Source organism: Centrocercus urophasianus, unplaced genomic scaffold, assembly GCF_019232065.1.
Source record: "Centrocercus urophasianus isolate 14NV4802_14NV808 unplaced genomic scaffold, USGS_Curo_1.0 seq_15, whole genome shotgun sequence".
NCBI classification, from domain to species: domain Eukaryota; kingdom Metazoa; phylum Chordata; class Aves; order Galliformes; family Phasianidae; genus Centrocercus; species Centrocercus urophasianus.
In genome coordinates this window covers 14493822-14517447 of record NW_024884697.1, presented here as the reverse complement: position 1 = coordinate 14517447, position 23626 = coordinate 14493822, and the positions used below count along the sequence as shown (strand labels likewise).

Sequence of the window (23626 nt, the reverse complement as noted above, 5' to 3'; positions counted from 1 at the left end):
TGTGAGCTCAGCAGGTAAAAAAATCTTGCTGCACTCTGTGTTATGGCACAATATTAATGTGGTTTCACTCCTTACGGAAGCTGATGGCCTACCCTGGGAGCAGAGGAAGAATCTTCCAAGTGCTAGGGAGGATTGTATAACATGCAGAAACAAAGTGTTAATTGCTGTCATAATTGAAGCTTCTTGCATATCCAGTTTCTTCTTGTTTTGCCTTCAGTCAGAGGTATGACCTAATGTCTAGGATTAAAGCGTATGTGCTGAATGTAATCAGCATATTGATGTGTAACTGTGCAAAGTAATGCTAAAAACTGCTAAAAAAGGCTTCTTGCATGAAAAATCGTGGAGGATTCGTTCACAAGTTTCTAAAGGAGATAGAAATGAAATCATGGAGTGTGACTGGATCCCTATGCTACAGTCCTCTGGGCTGTAAATATTTTTTTAAAGATTCCGGTGTATCCACAGCCTTCCCTGTTATAATGTTTGTAATATTTAATGGTCTTTGCAGTTTAGTTAGCATCTCATTTCAAGGTTGAATACATTCAGTTTGGAGGCTGAAGTCCAGTGTTTTATGTTGCACCTTTGTAATTCTAAATCAGTTATACTTGTGGAAATGACAGAGCTAAATACTACATTGAACGTGGGACTGCTGTGAGGACTAGTCAGATGAGATAAATTTCAGCTTTTAAATTTGCCGTTGTTGTTATTTTTGTTGTGCTGTGGTATTTAACGTCTGCTGAAGTGGTTATCTACCAAAAATGAAGCGTACAGACAAGAAAAATGTCCCTGATCCTTTGGAGGTGTTTCTGTTTAAGCCAGCCTGTTGTTCCAGAGGTGTGAAATTGTTTTCTTGGTTTCTGAATGCCCAGATCATTTATGTCTCCCAACAACAGTAACTTTGCTTACTTTTGAACATGTTGGGCCCTCGTCATTTGAAAATCACTTCCCAGAAAAGTCACCGTCTAGGTATTTCAAAACACCAGGCCAGTCAACCAGGAATATGCAGCTACTCTGCCATTAAAGTGACTCACTTAAGATTTTGTTATTAGGCTGACTTAAGAAAAATTAACAGGAACCACACTGAAGCTGTTATTCTGTTTATTTGCAGTGTAAAATTCTGTTACCATGCTAATTTTTCTTTGAGAATCCTGCAAGTGCTGTATAAGTGCCTTCCTCATGACCAGTTTGTGTGGGCTTCTTGCATGAAGCAATGAGTGCTTCTGTTTTGTTATTAAATTCATTACTTACCCTAGGGTCAGCATCTGACTGTTGCTTCTGTCATCTGCTTAGTTTAGTACTGTAGTCACAGTCTTCTGGTTCTTTGGGATTTCTTCACATTTCTGTCAATGAAAGTGCAGAAATGAATAGTCATAGCCCCAACAGCATGTTTTGTTTTGAGCAAATTAGTGGTAACTTAGTAGTCTTGATAATTTTTTCAAAAGATTAGTTTGAATACTTTGCTTTTCTCTCATTTATTTTGGCTGTTAATTGTTGATTTTTATCCATAGAATCTTATGGCACGAATTCTTCCATACAACAAGTAAGAATGCCATGTTGTTACTCATCACTGTGGTAGTTTCTGTGACTGATCTAAAGCTTGTTAAGTGGTATCTGAGCACCTTGAAGGAGGGAAGATTTAGGTCGGATGTCAGGGGGAAGTTCTTTACAGAGAGAGTGGTGAGGTGCTGGAACAGGCTGCCCAGAGATGTGGTGGGTGCTCCATCCCTGGAGGTGTTCAAGGCCAGGTTGGATGAGGCCCTGGGCAGCCTGGTCTAGTGTTAAATGGGGAGGTTGGCGGCTCTGCCTTGGCGGGGAGTGTTGGAGCTTGATGATCGTTGGGGTCCTTTCTGACCCAGGCCATTCTTTGATTCACTGGTCTGGACAATTTGTCTACTCACAACTGTTCAATAATATTTACATGTGCACACAGTGGGAAGTGGCTATCTGATTACAAATCTGGTTATTTGACTGTACTGCATCTTCTGTAATGCAGACCCTTACTTTCTACCAAAAATGTTTTATGGAGAATATGAGTTACTAGCTGTCTTACCTAAATAAATAGATATTAATCACTTCTTCTTTACAGTTAAATGAAAGTTAACTTGATTCATTTTTATATCATTACTATGTTAAATGTTTTAAATTTGTAGAAGGATAGAACGTAGAAGAATTTGCCTAGATAACAGTTGTGTGGTTATATAAACCCCCCTAATAAATCCTCTGGGGAAAATGATATCGTACATGGTATGTGGTAAAGATTCAAAGCAATTAGACCCATTTTGTCATGGACCAGCTAAGCTAAGGCCAAAGAGTTGTTCTGCCCTCTGCACCCCATTCTCAGTAGGTTCTTAGTATTAAAATGTTCAGGATGAGAACTTCCTTTAGCTGAGATACTTTAGGTATTTAGTCTGGGATTCAGCTGTTTATGTATGGTGGCGTGGTGCCCTTGGAAATGTACTGGTCCCCTATGTCTAGTGTACTACAGGAGCAGTTGGAAGCCAAGCAGAATCATCTGTAGCACTTCAACACTGGTGGCTGCTGTTGTTTAGGTAACAGGATTAATCTCCTTAGGAGAAGTTTAGAAGTGAAATCGATTCTCAGATCTTGATCGTTATGCTTGACTGTCTGCATGTTTGGTGGACGCCTAAATTCATGTTATAATCGGGGGGGTGCCTAAACACTACAGTCAGAGGAGCCTGTCAATCTTGTGTTGTAACTGGCAGTATTTTGCATTCTTATTTTCTGGGCCTTCAAATGGTTCAAGGTGCTGAATGGGACTTCAGGCTAATCCTCGTAGCAGAAAACAGCTTGAAGAAAGTTGAAAGGCTGGATAGGTATGGCTAGGTTGGGGTTGGACTTGATGATCTTGAAGGTCGTTTCCAACCTTAGCAATTCTATGATTCAAAGTACTAGGCGTGTACATTTAGCAGAATGAGAACGGGTCATTTCTTCTTGTGGCTGTTTTTGACGTTTGTTTGAATCTTTTAAAAAGCAATGAGTTTTATTTTTTGCCTAAGTGGAATTAATGAGTATACATAACAATATGAGGCACAAGTAACATTTTCTGTGTACCTTATCTAATGTGATATTGAAAGAAATTGGAGTTGTTTCCTCTTCAAATACATATGCTTGCATTGGTACGCTTGCAGCATCGCAAACCTCCATCTTTGAGGAAGGATATCTTAATCACAGTGTTTCTTTTGTTCTGCAGCTCTGTTTTTTTTTTTAAATGGCTCCTGCAGCTGCTCCTTGCTCACTGTGGCTGCCTTCTGCATAATATTTGCTTGATAGAAGCTTCTTCTGTGCACTTAAGTGATAGGGGAAATTATGTCTGTTAACTGAGAAATGAGTCAGAGGCAGAAGGATTTTTTTGGTGTTCCTGTTTATGATGGTACATGTTCTCATTGCTTTCAAAGCGAGAAAGAACCATAAGTGAATTTTTAGACAGTGGGCATTCTTCCATTTCTAATTTTCTATTTTACTTCAATTTAGAAATCAAGTGCTCTCTATCTGGTTGTGAATCAGTAGCAAATCTAAGATCAGATATGTAAACAAAGTAAGTTTTTGTTTTTCTGTTCCCAGCCTTCCCTTTCAGGGAATTCCTTTTGAGGAAAGGCAGTAGAGAAACCACAAGGTAGACTTGGAGTCAGTTGCTGTAACAAATTATATGCATTGGTATATCTGACTCTGACTTCCAAGTGCTTGCTGCAGAATAGAGTTCAGAATTCTCCAGTCAGCTCTTAGATAGTTCTTATAGAACTTGAGAGAGTGTTGTGTAGCTCTAAATGGCAGCTAATAATACTGAGTGGGCATACTGAGTGAGGAGTGGCCTGAAGTAGTTAGGAAAAAAAAGAATGCAGGTGAAACCTAAATCTTATGTTTAATGCTTTTAGATATTTTGCTGAAGACTGTAAAAGCATATTTCTGCCTAGTTTGCTCTCCTATCAGTAAATCAACTCCTGAAAGCAAATATTAACTTTCAAATAATCAAACAACGCACAACTTTGTGTTTTTAAGATGCAGCGGAGGAAGGAGGGGATGTTGACAGCCTGGGACTTAGAGCATTCCCCCAGAAAGTGGGAGACTGGTATCTCTTCTTGAGATCAGCATACACCTTCCTTCACCCCCTTCTATAACTAATGCAAAAGCTTGTAACAACATCCTTAATTTTCTGATTTTCCTTCACTAACTGCTATACATTAATTTCATACATATTGGAGAGCCTTTGTACAAGAGCAAATAGGTTCTATTTTCTGCAGGAGGAAAGTTACTGTTCCAATATAAATCATAATTTTTGTATCATGTATTTACTTCATTCCATAAAATACAAACAGGCAGGCTGCAATAACACAAAGCTTTGTGTTTGGAGGACCATACCAGTAGTGCTTGCTTTGAAAAGATATAAAGTAATCTCTTGGTCTTCATTTTTCAGGCTCAACAGATTGCGTATGCTATTCAACTGTTGGTATTTCTGATCCAGTAACGTCAGCTCTTCATATTATTATAGGTGAGTGATCACACTTCACTGTTTGAAAATATTATCATGCTCTCTGGCACGATATTAAAACAGCAGAAAAATAGAATAAGCAGTGTAAATTATTGGATGATAAATCTCTCTTATAGAAAGCTATCATGAGTAGCATGTATGTTTTAGAAAACACTGTTCATGTAAGTAATCTTGTGCAATGTAATACTTTCATGCCAGGTTACAAGTGTGACTTCTGTTCGATTGGAGTTACTTATAATTGCCGCTTTGTAATCTGAAAATCATATATTTGAGAAAAAGGTAGGGAGGAAGACAACTATTTGTCTATAAATGCTTGTTTGATACGTTCCCATCAGTAAGTGGAGATACTGACACTGCCACTCTCAAAGTCGTCAAGTAATAGGGTCCCTGAGTTGTGTTGGGATTAAAGGAGGAGGAGATAGCTTGTGCATTCACTGTGTTGTAACTAGTGATGTCAGTCCCATCTGCCACATACTGAAGAATCATAGTCGTATAGTTCTTTATTCTTCGTTTGAGAAATTGTACAAGATAGTTAAATCCATGTTGTATAAGGATGGGATTTCCAGGTGATTGTTACTTCACCTGCTTACTGATTGCATAACAGTTGCAAGCTTAGGAGCTGTTGTTGCAAAGACTTACACTTGTGCTTCTCTGCTTACTTATGATTACTGTTCAGCACATCTGGAGTTTAGCACCACTGGACTAGGATTGAAAAGCTGTTTCCAATATGTACTTAGTATATCACAATATTTTAACTGGGCATGTCAATATAGTTATTTAAATTTCTATGTATGTTTCTTAATTATGTGGAAAGGACTTCACAGTGATCTGTGCTGAAAGGGTGAGAGACAATGGGCATAGAGTTAAACAGCATACAGTCAGACTTTTTAAAATAAGTAAAATACAAGGCAAAAGAAAATCACATTAAACCACTCCCAAAGCTTCCATTACACAGACATTCAGAGTCCTCTTGTTACTATGAAATACAGGATCTAGTATTCGTTAGATGTACAGATGCAGCTTTGACCTCTTGTATGATGTACCCTCCCACTCCTACATAGCATGAGGGAAGTCGTCTTTATGTATTTCTAGAATACTGGCCATTCTTTTCACTTAGTACTAAATGGTTTTTAAATATTGAAAGAAATCGGTCCTCCAAAAATATTTTCTCCTTGTGCAAATATTAAAAAAAAGTGTAAATGATGTGTATAAATATAGGTTACATTTTTTTTTTTTATTGTATAAGTCTGTAACATTAAAGCTATTATGACATCTGCATCTTGAAACAAAAGGAGCCTTAATAGAACCTTGCACTTTTCTAGGTGACTGTCAGCCTTTGGATGTCTCATCTGTGCATCATAACAACACGTTTTTGAAGTATGCTGTGTCATTGTTGGGTTACGGTTTTTATGGAGACGTTTTGAAAGACAGTGAAAAGAAGCGGTGGATGGGTCCGATGAGATACGACTATTCAGGTAACTTGAATAATTATTATGTTCTTACGTAAGCATATTGGAGCAGTTGATGCCCCTTCCTTGAACCAAGCTTCTCTGTACCTTATAAACGTAAGGAACTTGATTTTAAATTTCTTATGATGTCAATTACGTTGAATCATGTTGTCTCAGAAGGCCGACCATATTCTGAGCTGCATTGAAAGAGGAGTGGCCAGCTGGGTGAGGAAGGTGATTGTCCCTTCTGCTTTTTCATTGTGAGGCCCTACCTGGAGTGCTGCATCCAGGCCTGGGACTCTAGATGCAGAGCTGTTGGAGCAGGCCCAGAGGAGGCCCCAAGGATGCTCAGAGAAGTGAAGCACCTTTCCAAGAAGAAAGCCCAAGGGATTTGAGTTTCTTTGTGCTGGGGGAGAGAAGGCTTCAGGGAGATAAGCCCTCAGTGGGACCTTCTAGTGCTTAAAAGGAGTTTATAAACAAGACGGAGACCAACTTTTTGCATGGTCTCTTAGTGATAGGAAAAGGAGGAATGGTTTTAAAGTAAAAGAGATTTAGATTATATATCAGGAGAAAATTTTGGACTCGGAGGATGTTTAGGCACTGAAACAAGTTGCCCGAAGAAGTTGTGGATATCGCATCTCTTGTGGCATTCAAGGCCAGGTTGGATGGGTTTCCAGGCAACCTGGTGTGGTGGGAGGCATCCCTGCCACGGCAGAGGGTTGGAACTAAATGATCTTCAAGTTTCCTTGCAGCCCAAGCTGTTCTATGATACTGTGTTCTGCAAAACTGTGTAACTTGAGGAATAACGTTAAGAGTTTGCTTATTAAAGTATGAATTTGACAAAATAGCACAGTTAGAAGATTAACTTGTACCTAATACTGTCATATTTTATGATCTTATAAAGAAACAAAAAATTTTGAACTGTCATGAATTATGTTGAAAGCAACCCTAACTAAAATTTGATTATCTTCTTTAGTAGTAAAATTGCTAGCACTTCAGCACTGTTCTATATCATTCATAGAAATGTGTTGATACGTCTTGCCTAGTGATTGCTGCCCAAAATTAATATGTTTTTGGTGTTAATCATTTTGACTTTCTTAGTTGGAAAGAGGCTCTCTTCTGTTCTGGACATTCAGCTCATGAATTGCTTGTATCTTTCAGTTTTATGGATGGAGCTGAGTGATTTAGCCCAGGTAACTAATATTTGGGCGGATCTTATGCTACTGGAAAGTATTTGTTGCCTTTTTTGATTTACAATATGACTAAAATTTTCTGTTTTCTTTTGAAGACATCAATCAAAGTAAGAGCCCCTCATGGAAACGTTGAAGTCTTTGTGGGGGAGAGGAGAACATGTCCTCTTCCAGTCTAAGACATCAGAACATAAAAAGCTGTGAGCTTGGGGAGAAAAGCTATTTTTGGTGGTCCTTAGAGAAGGAAGGAGAACAACAATCAAAGGATGTAAGCAGAGATGTTTGCAATGTGGCTTTGTAAAGGCTTAATGCTGCTTAATACCTCTTTTATGTAGGCTTCAAGACTTTTCTTTCTCATCATTACTATGAAGGAACAATTTCCTTTCAACCAGCAAAACACACACTGGGATCTCCACGAGATAAAGATAGCTGCAGAACAGGGTAGGCTACTGTTTATCTCTGGATACTCTTTGCAAATGTCTGTATGTAAACTGAGGTTAGGGCAGTGTTGCTATTTGATATCAAAACTCTTGCTCTGAAGAGATGTGCTTTTTAAAAAAAAAAAAAAAAGTTGTTTCCTCATTGAAGGGAATACCGTATTTTTTTCAGGTTAGAAAAAAAAGTAAGTTTTTTGTTAGTGTCCTCCCACTCCCGGTTTTAGATTAAACAAAGCTTAACAGCATGCTGTTAAAAAGATACTGAGGGCACTATACTTTGTTGCTGCTAATAAATGCCAATTCTAGATGCCTCATAGCTTCTGAAAATGGGAATAATTACTCAGAAATTCTCAAATGTTCACACTGTAATTTGAACTAACAATATTTTATAAATTGTTTCAGTCTCATGACAACAACTTGTGAGGATAGGTCATTTAATGAACTGCTATCTATTTAGTCTTTTTTTTTTGTAGAATATTACCCTCTGTTAATTTAGTGTGATATTCTTCAGTTGTTTATTCAGTCAGGGGGCCTAACTAAATCTTCTCACTTCCTTTCTCTTTGCTTTCTCCTGCTTCAAGTTGTGTTATTATTTATTATTCTTGATATATGATTGCAGCTAACAGAGATATAGCAGTTGTCACAGTAGCTAACAGCACATCAGGGTACAGAGGAGTCAGAAACTGTGAAAGTACGTGGAATACAGTACCTGGTCTCCGGGAACTAGCTAGAGCTACAGTTCTGATATGAGGTGCCTTGATGCTAGCAGTGCTCCAGATGGAGAAAACTGGCATCCAGGTCTCAGTATGGAAAAGTGCCTGATGTGTCTCCCTGAACCTGGGTTTATGGGCAACAGTGGCTTCACCAGTAAAAAAAGGTTTCGGTAAAACACTGAACTGCCATCAGAGTATAGAGGTGAGCAAGCTATCTAGCAACTGAGAAGATTAACGTGAGATTGAAAATATCTTTCCAGAGGCAGGAGCCCAAATCCTTCAATGCAAGGAATGAATGAAGTGTGTGATAGTCACTGAAGACTGCTTCCTACAGGAGACAGAGGAAACCACCTGCAAAACTGACTGATGTTTTTTTATGACTAAAGAACATTCTTTATAAAACATAAATTTTGTGGAGGAGTGGCACCCATCTGTCAAGTTGGAGCAACCTCTGCAAACAGAATGGCTAGCCTTGTAAAGAGGGTCAGATTATAGGTATGAAGAGGCTTTCTATAACTTGGAAAGAAAAAAAGGCCATAATAGGTACTGAGAAAGTGTGCAGAAACTACATTGAGAGTGAGAGCTTCCCCCCTGTCATACCAACCTGACTGAGTGTCTATTTCAAGTGCCTCAGCACAATTGCTGAGTGCATAATTGCAGAGCTAGTGTCTCCTTGAGGTTGCATAGAAAGGGTAAGATTGCCCATGTGAGTACTGTATGCATGTGAACTCTCTGGACTTGAGGCAGTCTTATCTAGTGGGTGACAGCCTTGCCTACAGCAGGTGGTTTGGAAATGGATGGACTTTAAAGTCCCTTCTGACCCAAGCTGTTCCATGCCTTTAGACACCTGGAGGAAATGAAGATGGGGATGTGGTGGTTGATGGTAGTCTTGGCAGCAGTGACTGTGAGCTTACAAAGGTTAAAATCCCCAGAGAAACAAGCAAGGCAAAGTGTTGAATTACAGCCCTGAATTTCAGAAGAACAGATGTTGGTTTATTCAGGAATCTTGGCAAGATCCCATGCAACATTGGAGGACAAAGAGGTCTAGAAGAGTTCATTGGTTTTTAAGGATGTATGTAGTACATGAACAGACCATTCTGTTCATATGCAGAAACTTGAGTAAATATGCAAAAAGAGCAGTGTGATAATCCAAGATCTTTCTTGGCCAAAACCGAAATGTAACTGAGAAGTAAACAGAAGGTAGAGGTGGAATGGGTTGCCTCAGAGGAGCGCAGACACATTGGCTCAACGTGTGGGGATGCCACTGAGAAAGCCAGAGTATGGGTAGAGTTGAAATGAGTGAGGGATATGAAGAGCGTTACGTCGTAAAAGGGATTATTTATGGATGTTGATCATAAAAGATGGAAGGAAATGAGGACCTACTGCTTAGCAGTGCAGCAGACCCACTGACAGAAGATAGGGGAAATGCCTCCTTTGCCTGTGGATGAGAGAGAAACAGTGGGTGTTAAATATCTTAATTTTAGCAAGGCCTTTAATAGTGTTTTCTGTGGTATTCTTAAAATTCAGTCAGTGAGGTGTATAGTACATTAGGAGATAGGTGTAAAACTGGTTAGGCTATATGGAAATGTTTTGAGTGCTGTGTCCAACAGATAGCTAATTACTAATGGTGTGCCTCAGAAAACAATTGTGAGGCCAGTACTGTGCAGCACCTTTATTTAAGACTGAGATGGTGGTACAGAGTGAGCTGACAGTGGTTTTATGGATGGTAGCAAGTTGGGAGGAGTGGTCAGTGTGTTGAATGTCAAGGCTGCTGCTGAGGTGCATCTTGGCAGGTTGAAGAAATGGTTGACAGGAACACTGTGAAGTCCGGGAGAAGGAGTGGGAACCTGGAGTTAGGTTGTTATTTCTTACCTCTGATAATCTTCAGCAATGTTTTTAAGTACCTGTAGGGTCTCCAGGGCTATAGTGATTTGTGCCACATCAAGGCTGTTGGTGCCATGCTCCATCTTATAGAGGGGGAAGTTCTTACAGTTATTAGGTAAAGCACATAACTGAGTATTTTTGTTTTCAGGCACTGAATAGCATTTCTGTTTTCAGATGTTACGTTTGCAAGGAAAGTGAGCAACAGCTGGCAGAACAACGCAAGAAGAGTGGATTCAAACATGAAGGTAACTTATCATAAGAAGTAAAATGATGGAGTATTGTGGAACTTACTGTTTTTCTGTGTATATCAGCTCAGGTGTGTTTGTTGCTACAGGTTGCTAGAATGATGTTTCTTTTAAGGTTAAAAAAAAAAAGATAAATGAAAAGCATGTTAAGGCATCACTTCCACCCAAGCCTCAGACAATTCTGGTGGAATTGTATTAATTACTTACATATTTTGATGTGTTGGGCTTCCTTAAGAAAGATATGTTCGGTGAGCTGGGACTTTGTCTTGCTTTTGTGAGTAGGATTTGAGTGATAAACTGTGAGTCAGTATGGGAAGAAGTTTAGTGAGAGAACTTCTGGAATAGATGAGAATTCAGCTTAGTGTTTGTTTACACACAAGTCACAAGTTCTTTAAGTTGCTAAATACATGTGAGACAGTGAATATGGAAAATACTAGCCTAGCTAGCAAATTTAAGTATTTCTAAGTACATGGAGGAATAAATCTAATTTAAATGAGATTTTTCTCATTTTTCTCTCGTTGTTATACATATATATATTGTGTAACATATGTTACCTCATATATATCCTCTTCTCCTCATTCAGGCCCTGTGTTTACACTTTCATATGGGCACACCTTTTCCTTTGTTTTGTTAAAGCAACAATTTACACGCTGGATGCTATGCAGTAGTCTTCCTATCTCTTTATGCCTAATTACTGCCTCCTAGTAGGAAGCACTGGCATTGATGCACTTCTAACTTTGCAGAAAGAAAATATGGAACTTTAATTGCCTGACTTTAGCCTCTGGTCTCAGTTTGTCTTCTTGAATATCCGCTCTCAAACATCCTTTACTTTGAGGGCTTATTTATCCTTTCTTTTTTTTCTTGCAGAGCCCAGTGCATAATATTATAATTTTCTTAACACAACAGTTGGTTCTTATGACCTAGTTTGTCTTGTAATCACAATTACTTTGCACAGTTTCTGTGTGTGCTTCTAGCCATTTGTTTGCAAAGAGCATCATCGTGCTGTAGAGCTTCATTGATAGCCTGTAAGCCTGTATAACTGAATCAAAGCATAAATAAATGACTTGACGTAATATCGTTTTAGGATTTAAATGTGATACCAAGATTCTTTTCAGTAAGAAAATCTCATGAGTAGGAGGAAATAATTGTAGTTAGAAGTTGCCTTTTGTCTTTTTTTTTTTTTTTTTTTTGTTCATGATTTTTGTTCTTAATAGCTTTGATCCAGCAAAGGAGCAAGGGCTGAAGAAAGTGAAATACATACATTAGTGAACAACTGACTGCTTTAGTCTGCTTAGCATGAGACATGCAAATGATTTTGTAGGACATTGTCCTAGATTTTACTTTCAGTAGCTGCTTTTCTTTGCCGTGTATCTCTTCTCCATGTAGTACTGGTAAGTGAACAGGAACAATTTGTTATTCCTGATTTGCACTAAGAAGGATTTCAAACTACCTCTTTGTGTAGGCTTTTACTCGTGAGATGTATTAGCTAACTCTTTCATTTGCATACTTGGTTTGTGTACAGTTCAGATGAGTTTAGAAGGATGCTTGCATTGACCATCGCTTAACATTTCATTACAGTTGTGATAAAGTCTGTGTATTGCTGAGCAAATTTTCAGTGCTAGCACTTCAGGCTGATTTCAGCAACTGGCAGTATGTGTACACCATAGGCAGTTGAAATGAGTGCCATTTACCTTCTTCCTTGTTTATGATTGCCCTACTGTATAAAAGGTAGCCTAGGTATGTTGCGATACTACAGGAGGCACTCTGCAGAATGGTTAGGAGAACAGCTGGTTATTTAAGATGTGATAAATACCCAGATTTTGTTGTTACTGAGCAGGTAAGCTTCTTTAGAGAGTGACATGCTTCAATTTTTACTGAACAGTGCTTTTCCACCAGGTAAAAATGTATATAGGCACTCTACCCTCTACTGAGACTTGATTATTACAGTGAGCTTACTTAAAAAGTTAATACATCTAGATGCATTCAGGACCAAGTTATTAATACTTCTCAGATAAACAGCTAAAAGTTGCATCGTTAAAGGGGGGGTTTGTTTTGTTTTGTTTTCTGTTTTGTTGCTTCTATATCAAGAGAAGGTCTGTTTTTCTTTTAAAGTAAGTGCTTGTAAAGCTCTGGACACAGATGACTGATAAGCATTGTGTGTGAAGTAAAATTCAGTATTAGCATTAGTTGAGATTCTGAAGTGATTAATATGGTCTGTTACATCTATTACAGTTTGTGGACTTTCAGATTCAGGAACATTCTTCCCCCCTCAGTGTGCAGGTACCCAGATGAAGCCAGGAAACAACACTGAACATGTTTTCCTATGCAGATATAGACATGGACGCAGCACAGTTGTGGCTGGACACAGAGAGATCAATGCAGACAGGATGTCAGTATCTTCATAGATACTGACCACACAGAACATGAGCACTGTAACTATCCCAATCCTGCTTTCTCTCCTCATCAGGATTGAAGTTTGCTAATAGAACATACACATCCCTTACTGTCTTGATTCACAGTGATGCCTGTATTCAGGGATCCCTCAAATATTAGTGTGTACTTTAAGTCTCTCTACTATCAGTGCCCAGATCCTGGGTCTTCTGCCTAGTTTACAACAAAACCTACAGATACTCTTAGTTATCGAACTGTGATCTCTGTGTGTGGGGGGGGAAAGGGGGGGGTCCTTCACACTCTGGCACATCCAGAATCCAGACCCCAAGCACTGTTAGCTAGCTTCCAGCTCTGACTGGGAGTTTTTACAAATTAAGTTCTGGTTAGTGTGACTTGAAGTTTTCAGCAGGTGACATGCACATCAGGGAGGTTTCTGGTCAGTTCGTGCTCATGCTCAAGTGACGCCCTGCTATCTCTCCATGCTTGTCCTTCCTTAATCCACTTCTTCCCTTTCTCCAGCCTTTTCTTCTCCCAAATAAACAGCTGTTTCTAGCTGAATTTCACTGTTTCCAGTTTTGCTACATCAGTGCCCTGGATTATTGCTGATTGTACCAGTATTGCATAGGTCATCTGATTAAGTAGATGCTGTTGGCTTTTCAAGGTTCATCACCCCTAAAGGTGGTCTCCCTCAGTTCTCTTTACAGTCCTTCCAGTAACTCCCTTTACCACCTGTGAAATTCAGACATTCTACGTGATGCAGTCTGTAACTTTTCTCACTTTTGCACACTGAGAACTGCTGGGTCGCACAGTATCTCATGTTTCCAGTAGTTTCTTACATTCTGTTTGGCTGCCTTAGTTTCAGAACAGGCTCATCATTTGCCTGCAGCCTGAACAAAGTCATTCTGTAGTTTGATTTATGTCTTTCTTTTCTCTTAAAATACACATTTTAAAACTAATTTAAATGATTTCTCTCTGTAATGTCCTTTTTGAAAGCACGTAAAAAATGATCAGCAGTAAAGCAAACACAACTGATACTAAAACCACTCTGGCAAATGATGCAAAAATGTTGAATCTAACAGAGCTGCATTTCTTTTATTACTGATTTGTTTATCAGAACATATGGAGGATAGTCTAAATGGAAAAAATACAAAGTTGTTTTTAGTTTGCTTTGAGACTTCTCATATTGTCATATCACAATCCTACTCTGGTTTTCCTGGTGTTGAATTTTTCTAAGTGCTAAAAAAGGGGGAATGGCAAGAAGTTGCAAAGAATTTTTAAAAATAATTAAAAAGAAAAGTTCAAGAAGCTCATCTTTGTTCTTTCAACTTCTCCATCTACGTTAATTTTTTTCCTTCTTCTGGTGTATAAAGCTTTGAAGAGGTCAATTCAAAATAAGTGTGTTATAGAATTTACGTCCACCATTTACCTGGGCGGAGGTGGTAATGACTCTGTAAAGTAAATGTAACAGATGAGATGCTGAGATTTAAGAACTAAGATAGTAAGGAATAGTGGAAATTGCAGGACATGAAATATCTATATACAAATCATCCATCGTCTCAATAATGAACCACCTTGAATAATTAATTACAAATTAACCCCAACATGAGCAACTGAATAATATTAGATTTCTAAGTTGCTATTAATTATTTAATGTGGCTCAAAAACTGCCTGGCTGTGGTTTGATGATCAAATTGGTTAAACAGACTTTCATAAACAAAGTTTATCTTGTTTGTTTGTTCCTTAATTTTTACCCCCATCATCTACAGTGGCACTTGGACTACAGTTTTCAAACTGTGCATCTGCACAGACTATTCTAGATCATTAGTTCTGTGGAGTTTTTCATTTGATATATCTGAGCTCACTTATGAAGCATAATGGTATAGCTGCTTTATGGCTTTTTTTTATTATTGTAGTAAGGAAGGCAATCATGTTTAATGTAAAAATGCAAAGGCTTTTCTGATCTATTTTTATCCTCATACAAGAAGCGGTGCCAGTATAAACAATTTTCATTCCAGAAATTTCCTCTGCTTCCTGTTAGTATCTACTTCATCACACATTTAAAGTCAGTTTAGGTCTAATAGAACAGTTTTATATTACTGAAAACTCTTTTTCTTCCCAGCAGTCCCTGAATATTTTTGCAGTATCTTTGTTACTACTGTTCATCTGCAGACGTGTTTTTTAGGAGTTCCTAACAGGCTGCTGATCTGCTGCATGCTGGCCATTCCTGCCTGCAGAGTCATCTTCTCTCTTTTGATCTTTTTTTTGTTTTAGTTTGGTTTTGTTTGTTTTTCAATATAGTTTGTGGCATTGAGGCTGACAGAGGAGTGGGTTGGAAAGCAGACACTAAGCCACTGTCTCTGCATCATTGCTTGCTTAAGAATAACATGTTGAACAGTAAGAATAAAATGTTTTAACCCCTGAATTTTTTAACCTGCAAGAGTTATAACCTGCCTGTGTCTTTTCCTTGCCTGAAACTTAGTGATTTTACCTCCAGAACATTGATCCTGAATTTGATATGTTATCTCAGAAATGGTAAGCAGCACTAGCAGCACTATAATGATGGTGTGTGCAGGGGGAAGCAACTTCTTCTGTTAATATATGAGATCTAGGAGTCTTTTTTTTGTTTAGATATGTATTGACAGTGCATAAACGTGCCTAGTAAAATATTGTACAATGCCAATAAAGATTGCTTCTTACTGTTCTTATATGTAGATCAAGTAATATCCGATATCCATGTGTTTATTGATTGTTTCAGAAGATGAAGAAGAATGGAAGGTTATTAAAGGAAAATTTCTAGCCATCAATGTAGTAAACATGAGCTGTGCCTGTCCACGAAGTCCAAAAGGTCTTTCACCAGCAGCTCATTTAGCAGATGGTTCAGCTGACCTCATTCTAGTTCGTAAATGCTCCAGATTTGATTTTCTGCGTTATCTTGTCAGACATACAAACCAACATGACCAGGTATGTATTCCCTTTGGCAGTGAACTCTCCAGAATAAGTTTTGAGGTGTGAATGCTTATATTTATACATGACAAAAAAGAATACCTACAAAATATATTAAAAAAAAAAAAAAGCTTATGCATTTTGTATGACTTAACCTGAATATGTGTATCATCACAAAAATCACTTAAGCTAAACCAAGTCTTGGGCCGTAGCGTTCTAACCAAATTCCACTTATGCTAATTGAATTCTGTCTTATAACATTTTCCATATATTTAATATTTGGATGATATTTAAACTCTTTTGGCTGCCAAGGCACACTGCTGACTCAGATTCAACTTGCCATCAACCAGAACCCCGGATTCTTTTCTGTGGGACTGCTCTCAGTCCCACAGTGTCCCACACTCTCGGCTCCCAGTCTGTACATATATTCAGGATTAACCCTGTCCTGGTTGCAGAACTTTGCACTTGCTCCTGTTAAACTTCATATAGTTGGTGATTGATCAACCCTCTAATCTGTCAAGACCTCAGTGCAGTACTTCTCTATCTTTGAAAGAGTCGAAGTTCTTCCTAACTTAGTATGCATTTGAATCTTGAAATCAGATTATTTATATATATATAAAAAAAAAATCAAATAGAACTGGTCTCAAACTGATCCTACTTATTTCTATCTGAAATTGTTTTGTTGGCGTTTAATATCTCTCTTTACTCTTGTTTTCCTCTACACCCACTTCTGTAATGTAATCTGGAATTCTTTGATCAAGGCAGTGCTTTGTGTTTCTCAGCTGCATTCTGAATCACTGAGGTAAGGCCCAGTGAATTTCTACAAGACCAAGTGCTGGGTCTCGTACTTTGGCCACAACAACCCCAGGCAATGCTAGAGGCAGAGTGGCTGGAAGACTGTGTGGAAGAGAGAGACCCAAGAGTGTCTGTTGACACTTGGCTTAACATGAGCCAGCAGTGTGCCCAGGTGACCAAGAAGGCCAATGGCAAATAGTGTTGCCAGCAGGAGCAGGGAGGAGATCAACTTCCTGTACTCAACTCTTGTGCTGCTGCTGCTTGAGTACTGTTTTCAGTTTTGGGTCCCTCACTACAAGGAAGACATTGAGGGCCTGGATTGTGTCCAGAGAACAGTAATGGAGCTGTGAGGGGTCTGGAGCACAAGCCTTCTGGGGAGTGGCTATGGGTATTGGAATTGTTCAATCTGGAGAAGAGGAGGCTCACGGGAGACCTTATTGCTCTCTACAGCTGACTGAAAGGAGGTTATGGTGAGCTGGGGGTCAGCTCTGGTGTAGCTAGAAGGAATGGCCTCAAGTTGATCTACAGGAGGTTCAGGTTGGCTATTAGGAAAAATTTCTTCTCAGGAAAAGTGGTGAGGTATTGGAACAGGGAGGTGATGGAGTCACCATCTGTGGAGATGTTCAAGAAACATGGAGATGTGGCACTGAGGGACATGGTTTAATGAGGGAAATATTGGTGGTAGGTACATGGTTGGGCTAGATAATCTTGGATGTCTTTTCCAACGTTGCTTATTCTATGATTATCCTCATTATTCTATGATAAGGCTCAGAAAAGCTCATCTTTAGAGTTGTAGTTGAATAATTCCTAAGGATGGTACAGGGATCCAAGCCAAACCTTTTTGACTTAGATTCCACGTTATAATCTATTTTTATAGGGTTTTTTTATAGTTCTTATATCTCCTTCTAATCTCAGAACCTTTTACCTCATTATCCAAAAAGTGGCTGTTTGCTGCTACTTGAAGAACACCATTGGAAAGTAAGATTCCAGTTTTGCTTTTCGTTTTAAAAAGCTGCGCAAATCAGAAAAGATAAGTCATTCAGTGCCTCAGGTAATCTTCTCTAAAAAAAAGTTGGAAATGACAGACTTTCTTGAATGCAGAATACTACATGCTGAGCTGCTTTACGCATCAAGCATATTTAAATAATTGTAATTGCCTTTTCTGGTTATTTTTTCTTTGTAGTTTGACTTCTCATTTGTAGATGTTTATCGGGTGAAGAGTTTTCAATTTACATCAAAGCTTTCAGAAGACAATGAAAGCAGTGTCACAGACATAGGAAAGAAACGTTTTGGCCAATTTTGCAGAGATCATCCAGCCTGCTGCTGCAATATTGCTAATAGCACTTGGAACTGTGATGGAGAAACTCTGGATAGTTCAGCAATTGAAGTGAGGTGAGCATCAATTTTTCCCTGTGTGTACCATAAAAGGTATTGAGCCTTTTCATTGATTTAATTGTGCTCCTAAAGATATTTTCAAGACACATCCCCACATAGCATATTTGAGTGTTTTGATAATAAACTTAATTTGTCTTTGGTTTTGCTGTTTTGGTCCTTTCCAGTAAATAGTTCAACCATCTCTCATAAATGATCTCTTTGAGAGAAGGAGAGAGAACCCAACCCCTGAAGTCCTGCTTAGTTCTCACCTAACATCTTGGTATTACAAAATATGGCACATGCTCAGTATTCCTGTATGTTTTTTATGTCTGATAAGTCCAGTATTGTCTTAAGCCTTAGCAGATGGAGAAAGCAGTTTGTAGTTCTACAGATAATCAAATTAGAAGACAAGAGTATCTTGTTTTGAAGTGCTTTTTTTGTATGGTTTGTGTGTTTTTCTGTTTCAGATCAAAGAGAAGCAAAAATACAAAACGAAATATTTGTATTTAAGTTTCTTTGGTGTATACAGTGTATAATGTATAAGGTCAGCTTCTCTTAATTTAATAACTTAATGTGTGGAATAAATCACTAGCAGGAATGATGGAAGGGTGAAAGCAACCAGCCTTCTCTGCAGGGAAAGATTGTATGGGAAATGAAGGCTGTTTTTGTAGTCTGAAGTTAGGAACTTTTGCTCAAGTGCCCAAGATTCACAGATCGTTAGAACTAAATATACATTATCATTTCTTCCTTTTTTTTTTGTTTTTAAAGTATGATTAATTGACTTCCATCTTTTTCAGGGTTCACTGCCAGTTAATGAAACTGTTTGCAAGGGGAATTGAGGAAAACAGTAAAGATGAAGCTGCCTACAGCCACAGTAGCATTGAACAATTACTATAAGTACTGTTCCTCCGATGAGGAGAAGAAAAAAGTAAATGCTCAAGGAAATTGAGTATATATGCATTTTAGTCAAATTGACAAGTATTTTAAAGTTTTAGGATTTTTTTTGTGATAGTTTCAGTATAATTTTAGATTTTTATTTCACTATTTTTTTTTTTTACATTGTAGTCATTAAAATATGTCTTGGAGTAATGTCATCTAAGTTATGTTAGAGAAGAGAGAATTGGCGTATGTGTATGTATTCACAACAACTGAAAAATACTGTGCTTTTTTAGAGAGCTGATTTAGCAGTTGTGTTGCAATAATATGTAATTGTTATAAAACGTTGAACTTTATATTGCCATCAAACCAAGATACAAAGACAAGATATTTTCAGTATCTGAGAGAATGTGTTCTGCTGGGAGTGTGAAGTATTGCATGTGGCTTAAGTGCTGGACAACAGTGTTGTCCTTGGCATATTTTTTTTTTAAATCTTTCCTTTGTAGTTCTGACAATACCTTGCAACTTATCAATGCAATTCAGATACACATTCCTGGCTTTAAGTAATAACAATAACAGTCTAGAAATATTTTTAAAAACAAAAGCACATCTGTAGACAGATCATAACTTCTATATATTCTATTTATAAGTGCTTCCTTGCATGCTGCTGTTTGGGATTATAAAGCATCTAATGACTGTTTGGATTATACCAAATACTGTGTACTGCATTGAAATGTCTTGCAAGCAACTCACAGGGATGTGTGATACCAGGAAAGCATAGGCAGGGGAAAATAAAAATATCTTATAAAACACCAGCAAATTTTACATTTCTAAAAATGGTTAAAATTAACATATGAAAAGCTTTCCTCTTCAGTACAGGATTCTTTGAAGACTCTATGAGATATGTTAAAATGTCTTTGCAAAGTAAGATGTTGGAATATTAAGTTTGAAAATATTATTTGATGATTGAATGTCTTTTAAACAGTGTTTTATTTAACTAAATAGGAAGCAGAGTAATGTGTGATGTGAAGTCAAAGGAAGAAACTGGCATCTGATAAATCACAAATCACTGTGCTTATTTTTACAGCAAGTACCTTAGACTATCAAGTACGACTACGGAGCGATTATTTAAGTTATACTTGAATTTATGTATTGTGGCTCACACACATGCAGTGTGTAGTCTTGGGGCAAAATTTTCCACTTGTCAAGCAGGTTACTTCCTGTTTGGTAAGGATCAGAACTTAACCTCCATTTGTTAATGCTTACTGCATCTCAGATTTTGTGTGTGTGTGTTTGAACAGCTAATTATTCTCTATTCATGTATATTTATTGGTATTTCTGTCATTCAGCTTCTACTGGTTTCGTGTATATTTGCTCTGTGTAAGCCATGGTGATCGGTCAGTTTATTTCTGAAGCACTTGAAGTTTCTTTTATATGGCTGATTTATTTTCTTTTCTGCTGAAACATTCCAATTTCCTGTAATATCAGAAGTTGTGCTATATTGTTGCTACAAGTATTATTCATACCATTGCGTATGACAGAAAACCAAAAAGATTTTGTGAGTGATAATTACTTAAGTACAGTCATACAAAGTTTAGGATCTGTTTTTCATTATATAAAATGTCAGGGAGATACTTGAATACTTTTCCAAAAGTAGTACTGTTTACTTTTCTCAATATTGTACTGAGTCTGAAAAACATTGGGTAAATCAACTTTTCAACATTTGTAATACGAAAATGTTAAATATGCTGTATATTTTTAAAGCCATGTTTAGCAAGGGAAATGGTACATTTGAATAAAGAACCCTATTGAAAATGAGATGATGCAGTCATACAAATGCAGATACCTTCTGAAAGTATAAGTAGTTTAAAAAGTGCTAAAGCTTGGTCTATGCTGAATATTGTAAAAGAACTGAGATTTCAAATTACTGTAATTCTTGGCCAGGGTATGACAGTGTAAACTCCACTCACCAACAGATGAAGTGTTACAGCTATCCAGATCAACTTCTCATTTGTGAGAACAGCAGAAATGCTAACCAGCTTTTTTCCATTAGTTTGCTAGTAAGACTGTTACTTAAAAAATGGTAGATTAATCTGGTTGTGATGTTGAAGTGCTTTGAGTACTTGTAATGTCTGAAACTGTGCCTGGTGTTTCCAAAAAAAGGCCACTGGGAAGGCCTCCATTCTGAAAGAGAACTGCCAGAAAAGGAGGAGGAAAAGATCATTCAGTAGTATCGTAATGAAGTGTTAAGTTAATGCCGAAGGTATTGCAACATATTAAATAAATATCTTAGAAAATAGGAAAGCTGCATAGTTGAATTGAATAATTCTATTTGTAGCATATTGTATTAGCGAAGGTGAGCTGTACGACATCCAGTTCATTTTTAAGAAGAGAGCTGTGTAAGCAGTATATGCTTTCATTTTAATTCTAGTATTTTTCCCTGAATGTAGTCTCGGAATGAAAATCATGTGTGGGAAAACCAAGTTTGATTCCCTGTTTTGTTTTTTATTTCCCAATCTTGCTGGCTTCAAGATTAGAAAATGTGCTCTGTTTTATGAGGCTAAAGGAATTCACTGGAAAAAAAAAAAAAGTAATAATAAAATGATGATGTACAGCGATACTGTGGTTTTCTTCTTTTTACAAATTGATTTGAAAGAAAATATCTGTTCTGAGATCTTTGCCTTTCGTAGAAAATGCACACGCTGTAATGGATGTGGGTAGGTTAAAGTGGCAGAGAAGTAATTTATAAGCTTTCATTAGCACTGACCACTACTTTATAGGCAGCGTGAGTGCAGGCAGTACTGAGAGTGAAGAAAAGCAGCTCCCGAGGCTGGATTGCCCCTAGAACTACTAATCCCATTAAGAGAAAGTAAAGATCGAAGGGGAAGGAAAATCTTGGTTGTAAGTATTTGGAGTTATTGGCTTTGGAAAATTGTAAACTACAAAATGTCAAAGACAACTGCCGTTGTAAGAAGCATGGACTATGTATTATACTAAATTAATACCTACTATATGCCAAAAAGGTGCTTTTCAGACTTTAATTGCAGAAATTATTGATACAGTACTCTTCCTACTAAGAAGTAAAACACATTCTTTGTATGTAAATGGTGGGCACAGTAAGAGTAGGCTTTTCAGCACTTCACAGATTTCACTTTTGAAGTTATGCAGCAAGTCAGTGTTTGCAAGAATGTCACCATATCACTCTTGTATTTGTGAACACAAAGATGTATCTAGAATCAGAGATTTCTCCCAGCACTTGTCTTGCTGTTTCCTTGCTGAACTCCTGCCTTAATATGTATGATAGGATTTTATCTTTCTCATCAGTCACATTGCTTATTTCAAATTTTTAGCAGATTGTTAAGTACATTCAATAGATTCTAGCTGGTGTTTAATTTCTAGCAAGTGAATTCTGCCCACAATGTAGCAGCAGTTTCCTCAGGCATGTCTCGCCCACTGATGTGCATGCAGCATACATCTTGCCAGGGCTTATGCATATTCTCAATTAACATGTGACTAGTCCCATTGCTTTAAAGGAGGTGGGGCATTTGGTCTGTTTTTAGTCCTGTCAGATGCTCTGCTATGAGAGGATGAACAATTTTTTCATTCATTTTCCCACTGTTTAGAAATAGTTCCTAGCAAGCACGTATTGACTTGCCAACAAGAGGTTGTCTTCAGAAGGTGTTTGCTTCTTCAAGACTCTTGCATGAGAAGAGCTTGCTTCTGTTTCACCTAAGGTGTGGGGTTGATTTGTTTGGTTTTCTTTTGGTAATAAAAGATTTTCATAGTGTATAACAAGGTGAAAAAAAAAAAAAGAAATAACTGATAATCCATAAAGGAAAAGTACTGAAGGAATAAGAGAGGTGATGCAAATTTAAATAAAAAAAAAAAAAAAAAAAAAAAAAAAAAAAAGGAGAGGGACCAATCCTGGAAAGGGTGAAAAAGAAAATGCAAAAAAGTTTGTAGAAGAAAAATACAAAATACAGATATGGCAAGGTCTTTAGGGTTGTTTTTTTTTTTTTTTTTTTTTTCTGGAAAGCATTGCCTGGTCATTTGTACTTTAACTGCGGAGAGAAGTGGGCAATAAAGACCTGGATAGATTACCAGAAGCTGAATATTTATGACTGGCAGACAGAATAAAAGGTTTATTGCTCTTGAGAAGACATAATCCTGAAAAGTTGTACTCTATATTTGCAAACTTCAGCAGAAGAGGAGCATCTCAAAGAGAGGTGCTAAAGGACGACTGTAAAAGCAACTCCGTGTAGCAATGTGTAGTAATCTGAAATGGCTGATGAGTTTAATCTGCTGAATATTTATTTTTCATTTTAATATTTAGTAACTTTATTTTAGGAAAGGGGGGCATTGGGCAGCAAGCAAGGAGGGGAGCTGTGTTAGCATGGCAGTGATGCTGAGGTTAAAGCTGTAGGACAGCAACTTGCACAGCTAAGGGGCTGATCCATAAACTGTGTAATTTCTGTGGGCAAAGTTCCCACAGAAAATGACTGCATACATAAAGCCCTGTGTTATGCCTGAGTATTTATGTAAGCTGTTCTTAAAAGCATTCAGTGATGGGAGTTCTGTGAAGTAGCTTAGCTGTTAGAACAGATTGGTTAAAGATTTTTGTAGCTAAAAATCTTCGGCTACTTGCTTAACTGAAGTAGCGTTACTGCACTGTTCTGAAGTACTGTTACTGTAAGCTGGTTCTGCTCAGAGTGGACATAGGGACTTGTTCCCTCCAAGGGAGTTCCCATGCATATGTTGCTGTGCTCCCTCTCAGTCTGCTGTTTTCTGCTTAGCCAGGATTAATATGCAGACAGAGCAGGAAAAGA

General features: G+C 37.8%; 1 protein-coding gene across 1 annotated transcript in view; it reads left to right on the top strand.

The window, feature by feature from the left end:
• Positions 1-21416, top strand: part of CERK (ceramide kinase) — a 44693-nt gene extending 23277 nt beyond the window's left edge. The window contains exons 7-13 of the mRNA XM_042815967.1: positions 4430-4504; positions 5827-5979; positions 7478-7583; positions 10351-10421; positions 15568-15773; positions 17734-17942; positions 18722-21416. Coding sequence (XP_042671901.1) covers positions 4430-4504; positions 5827-5979; positions 7478-7583; positions 10351-10421; positions 15568-15773; positions 17734-17942; positions 18722-18821 — 920 coding nt within the window. The 3' untranslated portion in view covers positions 18822-21416. The remainder of the gene's footprint in view (positions 1-4429; positions 4505-5826; positions 5980-7477; positions 7584-10350; positions 10422-15567; positions 15774-17733; positions 17943-18721) is intronic.
• Positions 21417-23626: the final 2210 nt, after the last annotated feature.